The 13,720-nt window shown below is 42.9% G+C and overlaps 1 protein-coding gene across 2 annotated transcripts in view; it reads left to right on the top strand.

Moving 5' to 3' along the window:
• The window catches only part of MPHOSPH10 (M-phase phosphoprotein 10), a 13,204-nt gene extending 826 nt beyond the window's left edge, over nt 1-12,378 (top strand). The window contains exons 2-11 of one of the 2 annotated variants that reach the window (XM_061595492.1): nt 1,344-2,019; nt 3,025-3,176; nt 3,825-4,008; nt 4,584-4,725; nt 4,915-4,982; nt 6,034-6,171; nt 7,124-7,234; nt 7,953-8,060; nt 9,946-10,173; nt 12,172-12,378. In XM_061595492.1, coding sequence (XP_061451476.1) covers nt 1,344-2,019; nt 3,025-3,176; nt 3,825-4,008; nt 4,584-4,725; nt 4,915-4,982; nt 6,034-6,171; nt 7,124-7,234; nt 7,953-8,060; nt 9,946-10,173; nt 12,172-12,318 — 1,954 coding nt within the window. In that variant the 3' untranslated portion in view covers nt 12,319-12,378. The remainder of the gene's footprint in view (nt 1-1,343; nt 2,020-3,024; nt 3,177-3,824; nt 4,009-4,583; nt 4,726-4,914; nt 4,983-6,033; nt 6,172-7,123; nt 7,235-7,952; nt 8,061-9,945; nt 10,174-12,171) is intronic. The other variant, XM_061595493.1, reaches the window with a different exon arrangement.
• The last annotated feature ends 1,342 nt before the right edge of the window (nt 12,379-13,720 follow it).

Genomic DNA, 13,720 nt, shown 5'->3' on the forward strand with positions numbered 1-13,720 from the left:
GAAGGCATATAACAACAAAAATAAAAGAGAGATGTTAATACAAATTGTTCCAGTTATGCTGCTTCTCTATCACGGGGTTAAAACAGGAGCAGGCTTAATTAATTAGTTAGCTTTTTAAATAATTATTTTGCTTTTTAACCTGACCATCATTTGAGAACTGGGCACTTTACAATATCATAAAAACATTACAAATTCAATAATAGCACATTTAAAAATCTTTCACTAAAAACACTATGCTGTCTCATAAATTCCAGTTGATACAGCAGCAGATAACATTACTAGATGGATTGGACCATCTCAAGCTACCTGAAAGACCTAAATGAAAAGCAATGATGTGGGATGGAAATCTTTACAGTGCTTTAATTTTCTGTAGAAAGGTTTTTGTTTCAGTAGCAGTAATGGATGGATGCCAATTACTAAGTGAAATAGACATGCTAAACTATATAACTCTGTAGGGCAGGGGTTCCCAAACTAGTCCATGGACCACCAGTGGTCTGCAAGCTTCATTCAGGTGACCCATGGCAAATCGCATTAGATGTACTTATGGATTTAATTGCATATGTATTGCTTATTTTATTTATATTGCTTTTTTCTCATTTTGCATTGTATTACAATTTGAATTCTATGGAATGCAAATTATAAACAGTAAAATACAATATAAGGACTAAAAGAAGCAATAAAATATAATTAAAATTATACAGCGCCTAGTGCTGTGCTTTATAGTTGCTACAACAGGCAGACAAATCATTAAGTGTTCTGCTGAGATCATTAGCAATTTTCAAGTGGCCCATGGGAGAGCAAGTTGAGGAACCACTGCTCTAGGGCATTGGAAAATTTTCCAGTTCAACCCACATCACTGGTGAAAAGGTGCATCATCAAAAGCTGTTGAAAATTCAGTAATGAGTATGACAGCTGTATCTCTGGAAGGGAGGGAGTTCCACAGATAGGGTGCTGCCACCAAGAAGCTCCTGCCCTGTGACACTTCACAACAAAGAACGTCCATTGGTTGGACCATGAGAAGGGCCTCCCCAGCAGATCTCAAAGCAGAAGATGGCAGATATTGGGACCCATATTGTTCAGGCCTTTCTGTGTTAACATTAAAACCTTTAATTGGGTCCAGTAGTGTATTGGCAACCTGTGCGGTTCATGCAGAATTGATGTTAATATGATCCCAGTTAGAGATGCCACTCGCGCTTGGGCAGCTGCATTCTGCTCCAGCAGTAATGGTATATTCACATGCTTTCCCTGCTTTGTTGTTTCTCTCTGCTGGAGCAGTTCTTGCAAAGAAGCAAACATTGTGACTGTTAAAATGCATAATGTTTTACAACTTGTTTTGACTCCAGTGTTCAGGATGGACTCGCTGATGACTTCATCTCTCTAACAAAAGCATTATACGATTTCCACAAAGCGCTTGGAGCTGATATTATTTCTGGAAGTCCTTTAAAGGAACTGGTGGTAGATAACTTTGATGAAGAACAGATTTGGCAACAACTGGAACTGCAGAATAATGTAGTTCTAGGCTACTTCAAGACAGCTGTTGCTAGAAATGTGGAGGGAGAGGAGGATCTGTGTCTACTTCCAGCTTTACAGGAGGATGAGTCTGTCACAGAAGACAGTGAGGAGCAGACAGGTAATGAGGACCAGATAGAAGAAGAGCCAGATCTCAACAGTGATGATCTTGAAGAAGAAAGTGAGTTTGAAGAGAAGAGAGATCCGCTCAGAGCAGTGGAAGATCGTGCATATAGTGATGAGGATTCTGATATGGACTTTGACATTGATAAGTTAGAGCAGCAAACCCGAATGTCAAAGAGCACCGTGAAAAAAACAGGAGAAAAGTCCATAGTGGATGACAGATTTTTCAAACTGGCCGAGATGGAGGCTGTTTTGGATGCAGCAGAGAAAGAAGAATTCAGAGCAAGAGACCACGATGAAGAGGAAGGAATAGATTATTTTGAGGACATTCTTTCTGAAGATGAGGAGGAGGACGACGAAGTGGAATTTGGAGAAGCCCAAATGAAGGTAACTGAGTCAAGAAACAGTTGAGTAGAATATCTTATGTTCATAAGCTTAAACCCTTGACATGCTCTCAAAGGGTTTAAGAATGGCTACATAATGTAACTTTTAAAAAAATAACAGGCTAATGTATACAAACATGTATGGCTTCCCCATCCCATCTTTACACACAACAGAGACTTAAGCAAATGGGAGAGGAGGACTTCCCTTCCTGTATAGGGTGTGGGGTGCCTGTTCCAAACAGAGTTACCTCAAGCATCCATTTCTTGAGTCCTGATGCACAAGTAGGACCGGGAAGAAAACACTGAGTGTGTGTCAGCTGAAGCTGGCAACAGAGGCTGTATTGTCAGCATAAGCTGAGGGGCAAATGCCGTCAGTGATGCCATTTAAAGGGGAGATATGCTGCCTATGTGTGTTTTGGTTCTGCCTTTCTGTGAGTCATTTTCCAAACACATTGCCTAGGGTGGTTCATGTTGGGCTAACTCTTTGGGCTGTGCTTACACATAGGAAAAGCATTCACAGTTTGTTCTGACTGCCATTGAGAATGTGCTAAATGGAGAACAGCCACATGCCAGCTGAACTCTTGATGGATACAGCTGCAGCAATTTGTTTTAGTGTGGCAGTCTATTCTTCAGCTGCTGCAGTCACCCCTGGGAAGGCGTGTCTGATTCCCTGGGGAATCTAAAGGCAGAACAGGAAGAAGAACAATGATGCATGAGAGCATGTCCCTACTATGCAGAATGTTTTGAAATAACTTTTTAACATTAAGTCAAAATTGATTGCTTTGGCCACATCCAGGGTTGCTGGTCTTGAAGACAGAACTGACTGTTGTCAACGTATTTGCAAACCTGTTCTTCTTTTCTTCAGGGACATTCTGTAAATTCTGCAGTTTATTTTATGAGCCAAGTTATTTAATACAGCCCTTGTACTCATTTACCTTGTTCCCAGTGTTACATTTGAAACTTCAGCTGTCTTTTCATAGCTTCTTGTTGTTTTTTCTTTCACCCCCAGCAGATCAAAAGTGCTCGTGATCTTAAATATCAGGACTACTTTGATCCTGTGGATGATCTCGAAGATTTCACAAGTGAACACAAAGATGGTGAAGATGACCAGAGTGAGGGAACAGAAAATGAAAACGAAGAAGAAGATGGCATGGTTGATGAGTATGTGGCTGATATTTTGGGGAAATGCTAAGTGGATAGCAAAATGGAAATGACCAGTGCATGTTTACTTAGAAATATGTCCCATTGTACTTAATGTGGTCAGTGTGCACAGAACTGCATCCCAAGCTTCTTTTTTTGGGGTAGAGATTAATTTTCTTCAATGAAGAAAGAAATATTGCTGTGTTGTCAGTACAATAGCATCTCCACCATCCAGAGAGCGATACGATATAAATGGCTTAGAAGCTATTTTGGCATATCGGTATAAAAATCAATAATAATAATAATAATAATAATGTAGGTTGTACGTGTATAGTAGACGCTCATCAACATGGTGCCCACAGATGCCTTCCCTGGTGCCCGCAAGGGTCCCCTTCTCTCACTCATACCCCCACTGAAATTAGGCTTGAAAGAAGCCTTCTGTTGTAGCTAATAGAATAGGCTGTGGTGTGTGTGTGGTGCCCATGACAGTGTCTGTGGTTTCCAAATGTGCCCATAAAGGTTTGTGACTCCTAATGTATAGTTTCACCAGGGCACTCTGGCTGATGTCCCAGCATGCTGGGCTCATGGGTATTTTTGAATGAAACCTAGTGAGAGCCTTCTAAAGATCAGAACGAGATCCCTTTTTCATGTCATGTTGTTTATCTGCAGAGCTGCGGAAATGGATGAAATCAAACAGACAAGAGGGAATGAAAAAAGGAAAGAACTTTCTAAAAGAGTGACTTTCACCTTGCCAAGCAACAGTGACACAGAGGAGGAAGACACAGATATGTTCCAGGGAAAGACAAACAGTTCCCCTGAAATGAAATCATCTTTTGAGAAACGGCAGGAAAAGGTAAATCTTTGGTTGTGTGCCAGCTCACAACCCAAATGCATTTGTCTCTTGATATTTGCAACTAGCCTGTTTAAAGTAAATAATGAGAACTCCAGACTTGCAAAATCTAGAAAAAGAAAGAGATATGTGTGGGGATCCTAAGGTAAGTTATCTTAAGGAGATTTACATAAGGAAAGCTTCATGTTCCCTCTTGTCTCTGGCAGACCCCATGCTCCTAAAATGCTTCTTTAGAGGATTGGGGCTCCTAAACCTTGTGGGACAAGGGTGCAGGAGGCTGTTGGGAGAAAGCTGGGGAGTTGCCCAAAATCAGTCTTGGATCCTAAGATAAGTTAACTTAAGGAAGTTCACAGAAGAGAAGTTTCCCATCCCTTCCTTCTCCTAGCAGCCTGCCCTTCCTACATTGTTTAGGAGCACCCTCTGACCCTCTAGAGAGGCTTTTAAGGGTTGGCTGCTGTGGAGAAGGAGATGGCAAACTTACCTTCTGTGAATGTCCTTACATAAACTTACTTTGGGATCTAAGCCATGGAAAAGAAAGTATCCTGACAATTAATCAAGGAGAGATTGTTGTCTTGCAGATGAGTGAAAACATTAAATTGCTCGAAGAGGAGCTGCTGATGGAGAAGCCCTGGCAGCTAAGAGGTGAAGTGACAGGGCAAAAAAGGCCAGAAAACAGCCTTCTGGAGGAAATGGTTCTCTTTGACCATGCGGTCAAAATGGGTAAGCCTTTTACTTATGGAAGTTCTTCTACTTAAATGTTCCAAGAGGGTGGGGCTCGCACCAGCAGGTGACCCCTGATACAAGGGCCTGGGAAGTATGCTGAGGATGCTGATGAGCTCAGGGCCAGGAGAAGATTACTAATGCATTTCATTACATAAAATCCTGAACTTGCTGTTTTTGTATTCTTAGCTCCTGTGATCACAGAAGAAACAACGCTGGAGCTTGAAGAGATCATCAAGAGAAGGATAAAAGATCAGGTTAATAGGCCTGTTTTCATGTCATCATTGCTATATGAGGGAGGATGGGGAGGTAAATCCAGCAGGATTTTAAGTTTGCATTAAATATTTAGATTGGAAAAGAAGAAAAATGCAATTAATGCTGCTTAACAGTGCTGTTTTGGTGTCCCTTCTGTATCCTCCATTTCATTTAAGAGGCTGATATTTTTGAATATTTCAGAAAGGCTCTCTAAAGATTTCAGTCAAGTGTATGAACTAACATGACTGATGGCCTAAACATCAGAAAAACCATGGTTAATGAGCAGATGCCAAATTTGAAATCATGGATTGGATCTGGTTTGTGAACTGTGGTTTGGCATTACATCTGAATAGGCAAACGTCTTGTATCGTTGACCCCACTATACCGTTAAATCGTGAGCAGAATTTTGACTGGTAGAGGGGAAGGAGGAAAAGCAACTTAAAGTGGTACCATTCCTTTTGGGGTAGTGTTAAGACAAAGGCCGGAGGACACTGCTTTTCTGCCTTGTGGGAATTAGCCTGCGATATGCTGGAAGTTCCTTGCTGTAACTCTTGATGTTGAATATCTATATGAAGTCACTGCTGGGGAGATCACCTGATTCTTCAAAGTGAAGAGTCATCAGTAATGTATATTATGTTGATGTTGTTATTAATTAGATTTCTTACCCACCTTTCACCATAAGGTCCCAGGACAAGTTGCAACAATGTAAAAATACAATATTAAAATTAGTTAAAACTTCAGAAGAATAGGGAGGGGTCCTAAAAGCCTATATTTCTATTGTCAGTACCCAGGGTAAAGTGGTATGTCTTCACCATATGATGAAAGCTAGGCTGCCAGAGGCACCTCTGTGGGGAAGGAATTCCACAACTTAGGGGCTACCACAGAGAAGGCCCCCTCTCACCTATTGAGGTGCAAAGCCTTCAGTTGTATGAAATTCCCTCCCCAAAGAACCTAGCCTTTGCCAGGGGCTCCTTCAAACAGTCAAGACATTTTTTTAAAAAAAACCGGCCATTTTTAATATGGCTGTATTTCTTTTTACATCTTCTGTTTTAGGCTTGGGATGATGTCATCCGTAAAGAAAAACCAAAAGAAGATCCCTATGAATATAAAAAGCGGTTGACTCTGGATCATGAGAAAAGCAAGCTGAGTCTTGCTGAAATTTATGAGCAAGAATATCTGAAACTTAACCAGGTGTGTTTTGAAGGTGCTTGTTTTGGCTGTGCCTTAAATCTAAGTAGCTCTTGTGCTGAAGGGTTAAGGATGCCTGATGGTCCAACTTGATCAGTGGCAATGAGCAGATCTAAAAGTGATGAGCTTTGGCATCTTTTGCAGTTTGTGGTGCTTGAAAGCTTCCGCCCCAATTTTCTCTTAATCCTGAAAGGAGCAGAAGCTTTTAGGGAATGGGGAACCTGGTGACTTCCAGGTGTTCTTGGGCTCCCAACTCCCGTCAGCCCTAGTCATTGCGGCCAGTGGTCAGGGGTGATGGGAGTGTTTTAGAATAAATTTGCATATGGCTTCCTTCTCGGCTTCTAAAGGCACAACGCAACTCTCATCTTCCAATCCCTTCTAAAAGAATTGCTTTTAAAAATTGGAATTGAAAAAAAAAACAAAATCATTTTCTGTAATTCATATTCCATGGTAATCCCACTGATGAAAGATCCTACGGCATCATTTAGCTCATGGGCAAGGTCACCTGAGAACTACTTTGGACATGAGAATAAGCAGAGGAGAGCAATTTCAGTTCATACTTTCTTCCTGCCCTTCCCATGCTGATACCAGCTGAACCAGCCTCTGGCTTCCTTTGCAGTCAAATTATATTGATGAAATTATTATTGTAATATCCATTTGTGAAATGTGAACCAGAACATGTAATACTTACCATATGGCTATTAGGAAGTTTTGGGGGGGCAAGACTTAAAAAAATACATATTATTTTGTGAAATACTCGCACGGTACCTGAGCTTGGCCAAGGGTGAATGAGCCTGGTAATTCTCTCCACCAGCACCACCCACTTTTTCCTGGCCTTCTGTAAAAGGCTGCAGGCAGCATCTGCTTCCTTTTGCAAGGTTAATATTTAAAGCTATTGAGTGAAAATGGTTGTTTGTACATTGCTCTTGTTAATCCCCCGTTGCTGTTAATCCAGAAAAAAATGGAAGAGGAGGAAAAACCTGAGCATGCAGAAATACAGAAAATGATGGATTCTCTCTTCCTCAAACTGGATGCCCTGTCCAATTTCCACTTTACACCCAAGCCAGTAAGTATGGTCATGTAACGTGGTTTGCATGATTGTGTATAAGAAGAAAATGTCTGCATAGGAAAGGGTTGAAAACAAAATATCCTCTGAGTGTTTTTGTGCGTGCCGGATGCTCCAGGTGCTTGTTGCTGCTGCTGCTGTTACTACATTTATAGCTTCCCTTTCCTGCAAGGAGCTAAAGATGGTGTACATGGATCTCCACTTCCCTGTTTAATCCCGGTCCTTAACCCAGCCCCAAGTCACCCTGTGAGTTTCATGTTTCATGACTGAGTGGGGATTTGAACCTAGATCTCCCAGGCCTTGGTCCAATATTCTTAACCCCTACACCACTGTGAAGACTAGGGAACCTTGTCAGATCTGTTGACCTAAACAGGACTGACATGCTTCACTCCAGGATGGGGAACTTCTGGCCCTCCAGCTGTTGTAGGACTTAGCCCCAGTCGGCATGGCCAGTTGTCAAGAATGTTGGGAACTGTAGTCCATCTGGAGGGAGTTCCTGATCCCAGGGTTGACAGCTGTGGATCAGCCTTTTAGAGCACAATCCCTTTGGTGTGTTTTCTTAGAAGCAAGCCCCAAGTAAGTGTGGACAGGAGCTTGCCCTCAGTCCAATCCTATGCTCAGATAATGGGGCGTACTCATAGGTTAGCGTGCATAGGATTGCAGTGCTAGTCATTTAATGCTATTTTCTAATATGTATAGCCTTTTCCCTTTCCCCCAGCCTGTACCAGAGGTTAAGATAGTCTCCAATCTCCCAGCAATAACCATGGAAGAAGTTGCACCAGTGAGCGTGAGCGATGCTGCTCTCCTTGCTCCAGAGGAGGTCAAGGTAAGATGTTGGTTGAACGTTCCCAGGATTTTTCTACTTGGCAAGTTACTTCCTGGACGGAGAACATATTGCATCCTTGGGAATTCCTTTCCCTTTCAGGGCCTGTGAAGTCGCAGAGGAAGCAAATGATGTTGATTTGGCTTATGCTGATTTTGCTCAAATTATTGTGCTTCCCCTGTCCAGTTTTTCAATGAAATCTTAGTGTTAATTATTTATGACCTGCTTTTCTCCTCAACCCCTATCAGCCAGAGTGCTGACAAAAAATAGCGTTTTTAACCAAATGCAATAAAAATAATCATAACAGTATCCAGATCATTGGTGACAGATCACAAAATAAATGAGCCTGGAACATAATAAAACAACCCCCCACCCCCCAAGGCCCTCTGGAAAACAAGGCTAGCCTTGTATTTAAGCATTTTCCTGGTAGCTATAAGCAACAAAGAATCACACACTGGTGAGAAGGAACTGCTGGTGTGGGCTGCCCACATGAGGGCTGCCTGCCTGGGTCCCCCTTCCATCCCATTCCTTGAGAGTCTGTGCATGGTGGTGATGCAGCTGATGGCGATCGGGCTGCTGGTGCCTTCCCTGCTCCTGCTGCCTGGGCTTTTAGTCTGATGTATAAACCATTTGCAAGGGGCCAGGGAAACATACGGTTTGTTTTTTTCCAAAGTTTGGGCATGATGGTGAAAAAAGCCCTGATTGTGTACTCGCCCGCCTAATCTTCAAAGGCTGGAGGAGGGAGATGCTGAGCAGAGTCACTGCTGAGGACCTAAGACTGGGATGGGGAACCAGCCACCCTTTAGATATTGCTAGACTCCAACTCCTCGCATCCTGGACTATTGGCCTTGGTGACCGGGGCTGATGGGAGTTGGAGTCTAGCCACATCTGGGGGGCCCCATGGTCCCCAGTGCAGGTTGTATGATTAGCTAGTTAAGGACGGTATCCAGTACTGGAAAGTTATCTTGCACCTGCCCCATTGGAATGAGTAAGAGCTGTGGAGAAAGCATAGTAGGACTCCTGTGTGTTTCCCGTTGTTTTTAGTGAGTCGAGCACATTTTACGGGCAGTGCCAGCTGACATTTCTGAAGATGGGTGGGGTGGGGTTGGTGGGATGTTCAGTGGTTCCAGGTAGGGACTTCAGTGCTCTTTAGATTCCCGTGCCCCTCCTCGTGACTGACAGAACCAAAATTAACTCAGCATATGTGCAAATTTGTTTACTTTTTTTTATGCCAGTTCAGTTTTTCCTGTTTCAGAATACTGAGTTTAGCATGCGGTGAAGTTGTCTTCTCCAACCTGGTGCCCTTCAGATGTTCTGAACTCCAGCTCCCGTTAGCCCTAGCCGTTCTGGCTGGGGCTGATGGCAGTCATGCCCCAAAACATCTGGAGGGCACGAGGTTGGTGAAGACTGCAGTATACCCTGCCTGAAAGTTGGTACTTTGATTTTGTGTGAGAGGGAGAGGAAAGGAGAGGGAGAGGGGGGTTGCTTTGGGGTCCCAGGAGAAAAAAAGGGGGGAGACCCCAAGATGCTGAAAAAGGGATTCTTGAAATGAAAATCCAAATAAGTTTTATTAAACTATCGAACAAGTCACTCAGTGACTTGGGCTTTGTCAGGGGATGAGCAGGTCTAAAAAGTATATCTTCCAACAATTGTGTCTGAAGATACACTTTTTAGACCTGCTCATCTCATGACGAAGGCCAAGTCACTGAGTGGCCAAAACACGTTGGGCTTTCTTTTTAATAAACCTTACTTGGATTTTCATTTCAAGAATCCCCTTTTTTCAGCATCTTGGGGTCTACCCCCTCTGTTTTCTCCTGTTTTATCTTGGATGCTTACCACCCTCGTTGCTTGCTTTTGGGTCCCACACTTTGCCTATTCTTGTTTTTAGGAGAAGAACAAAGCCGGGGATGTGAAAACAGATGCCGAAAAGACCCCCACAGACAAGAAAAGGGAGCGGAGGAAAAAGAAGCTTGTGAAGCGTATGAAGCTGAAGGAGAAGGAGAAACGGCAAAAACTCCTGGAGAAAAATTCAGAGCAGAGCACCCGATTAAGCAAAAAGGCTTCGGCTGTGCAGCTAAAAAAGCTAACCAGGGAAGGCAGAACCTCTTTGCTCAAGGTAAGGTCACTGAAGAAGCACTGGACAACTTGAGAAATAACTCTGTATAAAAGCAGAAGCTTCACTTAGCCCACATTCACACCACACATTTATTATTCCACTTTAAACCACCCTGGTTTCCCCTCAAGAATCCTGGGAAGTGTAGTTTGTGGAAAGTGCTGAGAGTTGTTAGAAGACCCCTAGTTCCCTGGGAAGAGGGATTGATTGATAAACCACTCTGGGAATTGAAGCTCTGTGATGGGAGCAGGGGTCTCCTAACAACTCTCAGCACCCTCCACAAACTACCCTTCCCACGATTCTTTGGGGGGAGGCCAGGACTATTTGAAGTGGAATAATAGCGGAACAAAGTGTGGTGTGAATGTGGCTTCAATGTGTTCTGGACCTGAACTTGTGAGGTGTTTGCCTAAGCCAGTGTGGTGCCCCCCAGATGTTTTTGACCGCAACTTCCATCATCCTCAGCCAGCACAGCTGTACGATGAGCCAAGCATAAAACAGTGGCTGAGGGGTGGGAGAAGAACATAGAATTAAGGAACAGGATTTCCTCTGAGCAGACGTTCAGCTCAGATCAGGAATTTGTTTTCAGTACCAGAACTAACTTGCAGTTCTGTCAAATTCACGGTTGGTTTCCTCCCTTCATCTCAGCAGCCTAAGTTTGAAGGTGTTTTTCAAAGACTTTTTGTTGTAGCTGTTGTTGGGAGTGGGAATCCTTGCTGTCAGATCTCCAAGTAATTTGGACATCTATCAGTAGATCCTCATCTACCTTGTCCCCACCCATGGTCTGTGTTGAGTTTTCTTGCCAGCAATAGGTCACTAACATGGAACAGGTGCAGAAAAGACAAACCACTGCCACCCCCATGGCCTTCTAAAAGAGTAACCAAGGGGGCTGTGGTTCCCCCTCCCCACCACCTCCCAGCAACTTGAGCACTACCTTATTAGCCTTTTCCAAACAGTGCAATGTTCCACAGCTTTCTCTGTGATTGAGGAGGCTAAATATATTTATTTAACTGAATATTTATATGCTTTTGGGGGGGGGAAGCTGTATGGGACCCCCAGAGCAGCTCACAAATACAGTAAAACAATGATTTATTTATTTATTTATTGTATTTATATTCCACCCCGTAGCCAAAGCTCTCTGGGCGGTTTACAATGAAATCAATTTAAACACAAGTGACTAACTTACTTTAAAACAGCATCATAGGTAAACTCTGGGGATCAGAAAGCATCAAAAGCACATCTGAACCAAACAATTTTAATTAACTTACTTAAAGGAGCCTTTTGAGGAGGGCAGTTCCAGTGCTGAGACCCTTTCCTGCCAACTCAGGTCTGGGCAGGGGGTAGAGCAGGACCTTAACAGGCAGGTAGAGACCATGCAAGAGAAGGCATGGCCTTCACCTTTTGGAGGCTTCTTTGTTTCTGTTCCTAGCACAACTAGATCTTCTGAATATGGTGTCCAGAGACAGGGACCTGATAATTCTCTGTATCTTCAGCCCTGTGGGGACTGTAAAGCAACTTAAACACTGCCACACGTAAAGGTGGTTTTTTAAAGAAATTAAAAAAACCACCAGCAGCGTTTCCTGCCTTTTGGTATGCCTTGTTGGTGAAATCTTATACATTTTTTAAGGACATAGGACTTACGCTTTGTATGATTTTAAGGAAGAATTTTTAAAACTCCACTGGGGCTCTGTTGCTCTTAGTCCTCGCCTATAAAGAGATCTGCTGCTAGTGCTGCATGCTTATCTCTCGTTAGCATGCGTTAAGCATGAGAGTGTAGATAGCGCCAAGCGTCTCTTTGGCTTTTGGGATTTATTATGCTGCCGGAAGACAGACTATTGCATGACACAGCAGCTGCTGTTTGCCATTTAGTTATCAGTTGAAATACAAATGGGGTCTTTCTCTCATCTATTCTGCTGGAACTACTGTATAGTGGTCTGTTTTGTTTTTTTTACTTTGTGTGTGTATGTTTCCATTTGTTATGAAACAAATGTTGCTGTGTTTCAGGATGACGGCAAAGACAAGGCTTTGAAGTCCTCCCGAGCCTTCTTTTCACAGTTGCAAGATCAAGTGAAAATGCAAATTAAAGATGCAAAGAAAAGCCAGAAGAAACCAAAGAAACGAGAACTCTCTGCCCAGAAGCTGAAGCTGTAATATATTATGCATGTACTATTTTGTATAAATTAAAGTTGGGGTTGTGTTTTTCTAATTTAAGCTTGTGTTTTTATTCTTTGCTTTGCACAGTGCTGTTTTAAAAGGCAAATTACATTGAAAAGAACTGCTACATGCAAAGCAAGCCTAATTAAAAGAGCCAATTGGACATGAGTTGCACAGACACATTGGTAGTTGTCAGAGGGTTGGCTCCGTGGTTGCACTGGCATCGGAACCTTACAGGTAATCATTGTTTTTGCTCATGTCCACTGGTGGGCATCTTTTTAAATGTCCACCAGTTTTTTAATGGGGATACTGGTCTTATTAACATGCAACTCCAAACCATGGTTTAGCGTTACACAAACAAGCAATGGGGTTAACGTTTTTATAATTCTGTCCCAGTTAACAAACCATAGTTTGTTCTTATATTTGAAATGGTAAGCTATAGTTTGCATTTTCCTTCCTACATAGAATTGCAAACTAATTTAACATGGAGAGGAAGGCTACACACCTGACATCATGTGTCCCTCTGGCTCCACCTCCAGTCTTTGAATGTAGCCTGTTTGTTATTAGAATGCTGCCAAAGCTTCCTGTGGCTGCGTAGGGGTGTTATTATTATTATTATTATCTTTATTTATACCCCGTCCTTTTTCCAAACTGGAACTCAAGGCGGCTTCCAGATAAAAATAAGTACATATCATTAAGAACCTATAAAAATATAAAACACATAAACATATAAAATCAGCATTAAAACAGGATTAAACTATTAAGATGTTAAAAACCAATTAGATATACACTTATATATACTGCAACCCAGTATCTGCAGTACTGCAGATATATACTGCAACCCAGTTTAGGAGCATACAAGTAAAACAATAACATACAGCATCCTCATCAGTCACTACCCTTAAAGCCTTCAGTTCCAAAGGCCTGCCAGAAGAAAAAAGTCTTTAGCTGTCGGCGGAAGGACTGCACAGACGAGGCCATTCTTGCCTCCCTACGGAGGGAGTTCCAGAGCCTAGGGGCAGCCACCGAAAAGGCCCTATCTCGTGTCCCCACCAGTTGCACTTGCAAAGGTGTTGGGATCGTGAGAAGGGTCTCTCCTGAAGATCTCAGGGCCCGGGCAGGTTCATATAAGGAGATACGGTCTGACAAATAGCCTGGACCTAAGCCGTATAGGGCTTTATAGGTCATAACCAGCACTTTGAATTGTGGCTGGAAACAGACTGGCAGCCAGTGGAGCTGTTGCAGCAGGGGAGTTGTGTGGTCCCTGTAACCAGCCCAGTTAACATTCTGGCTGCAGCTCGTTGCACCAACTGAAGTTTCTGAACAGTCTTCAAAGGCAGCCCCACGTAGAGCGCATTACAGTAGTCTAAGTGGGATGTAACTAAGGCATGTGTCACCA

Source organism: Rhineura floridana, chromosome 14 (genome assembly GCF_030035675.1).
Source record: "Rhineura floridana isolate rRhiFlo1 chromosome 14, rRhiFlo1.hap2, whole genome shotgun sequence".
Lineage (NCBI taxonomy): Eukaryota > Metazoa > Chordata > Lepidosauria > Squamata > Rhineuridae > Rhineura > Rhineura floridana.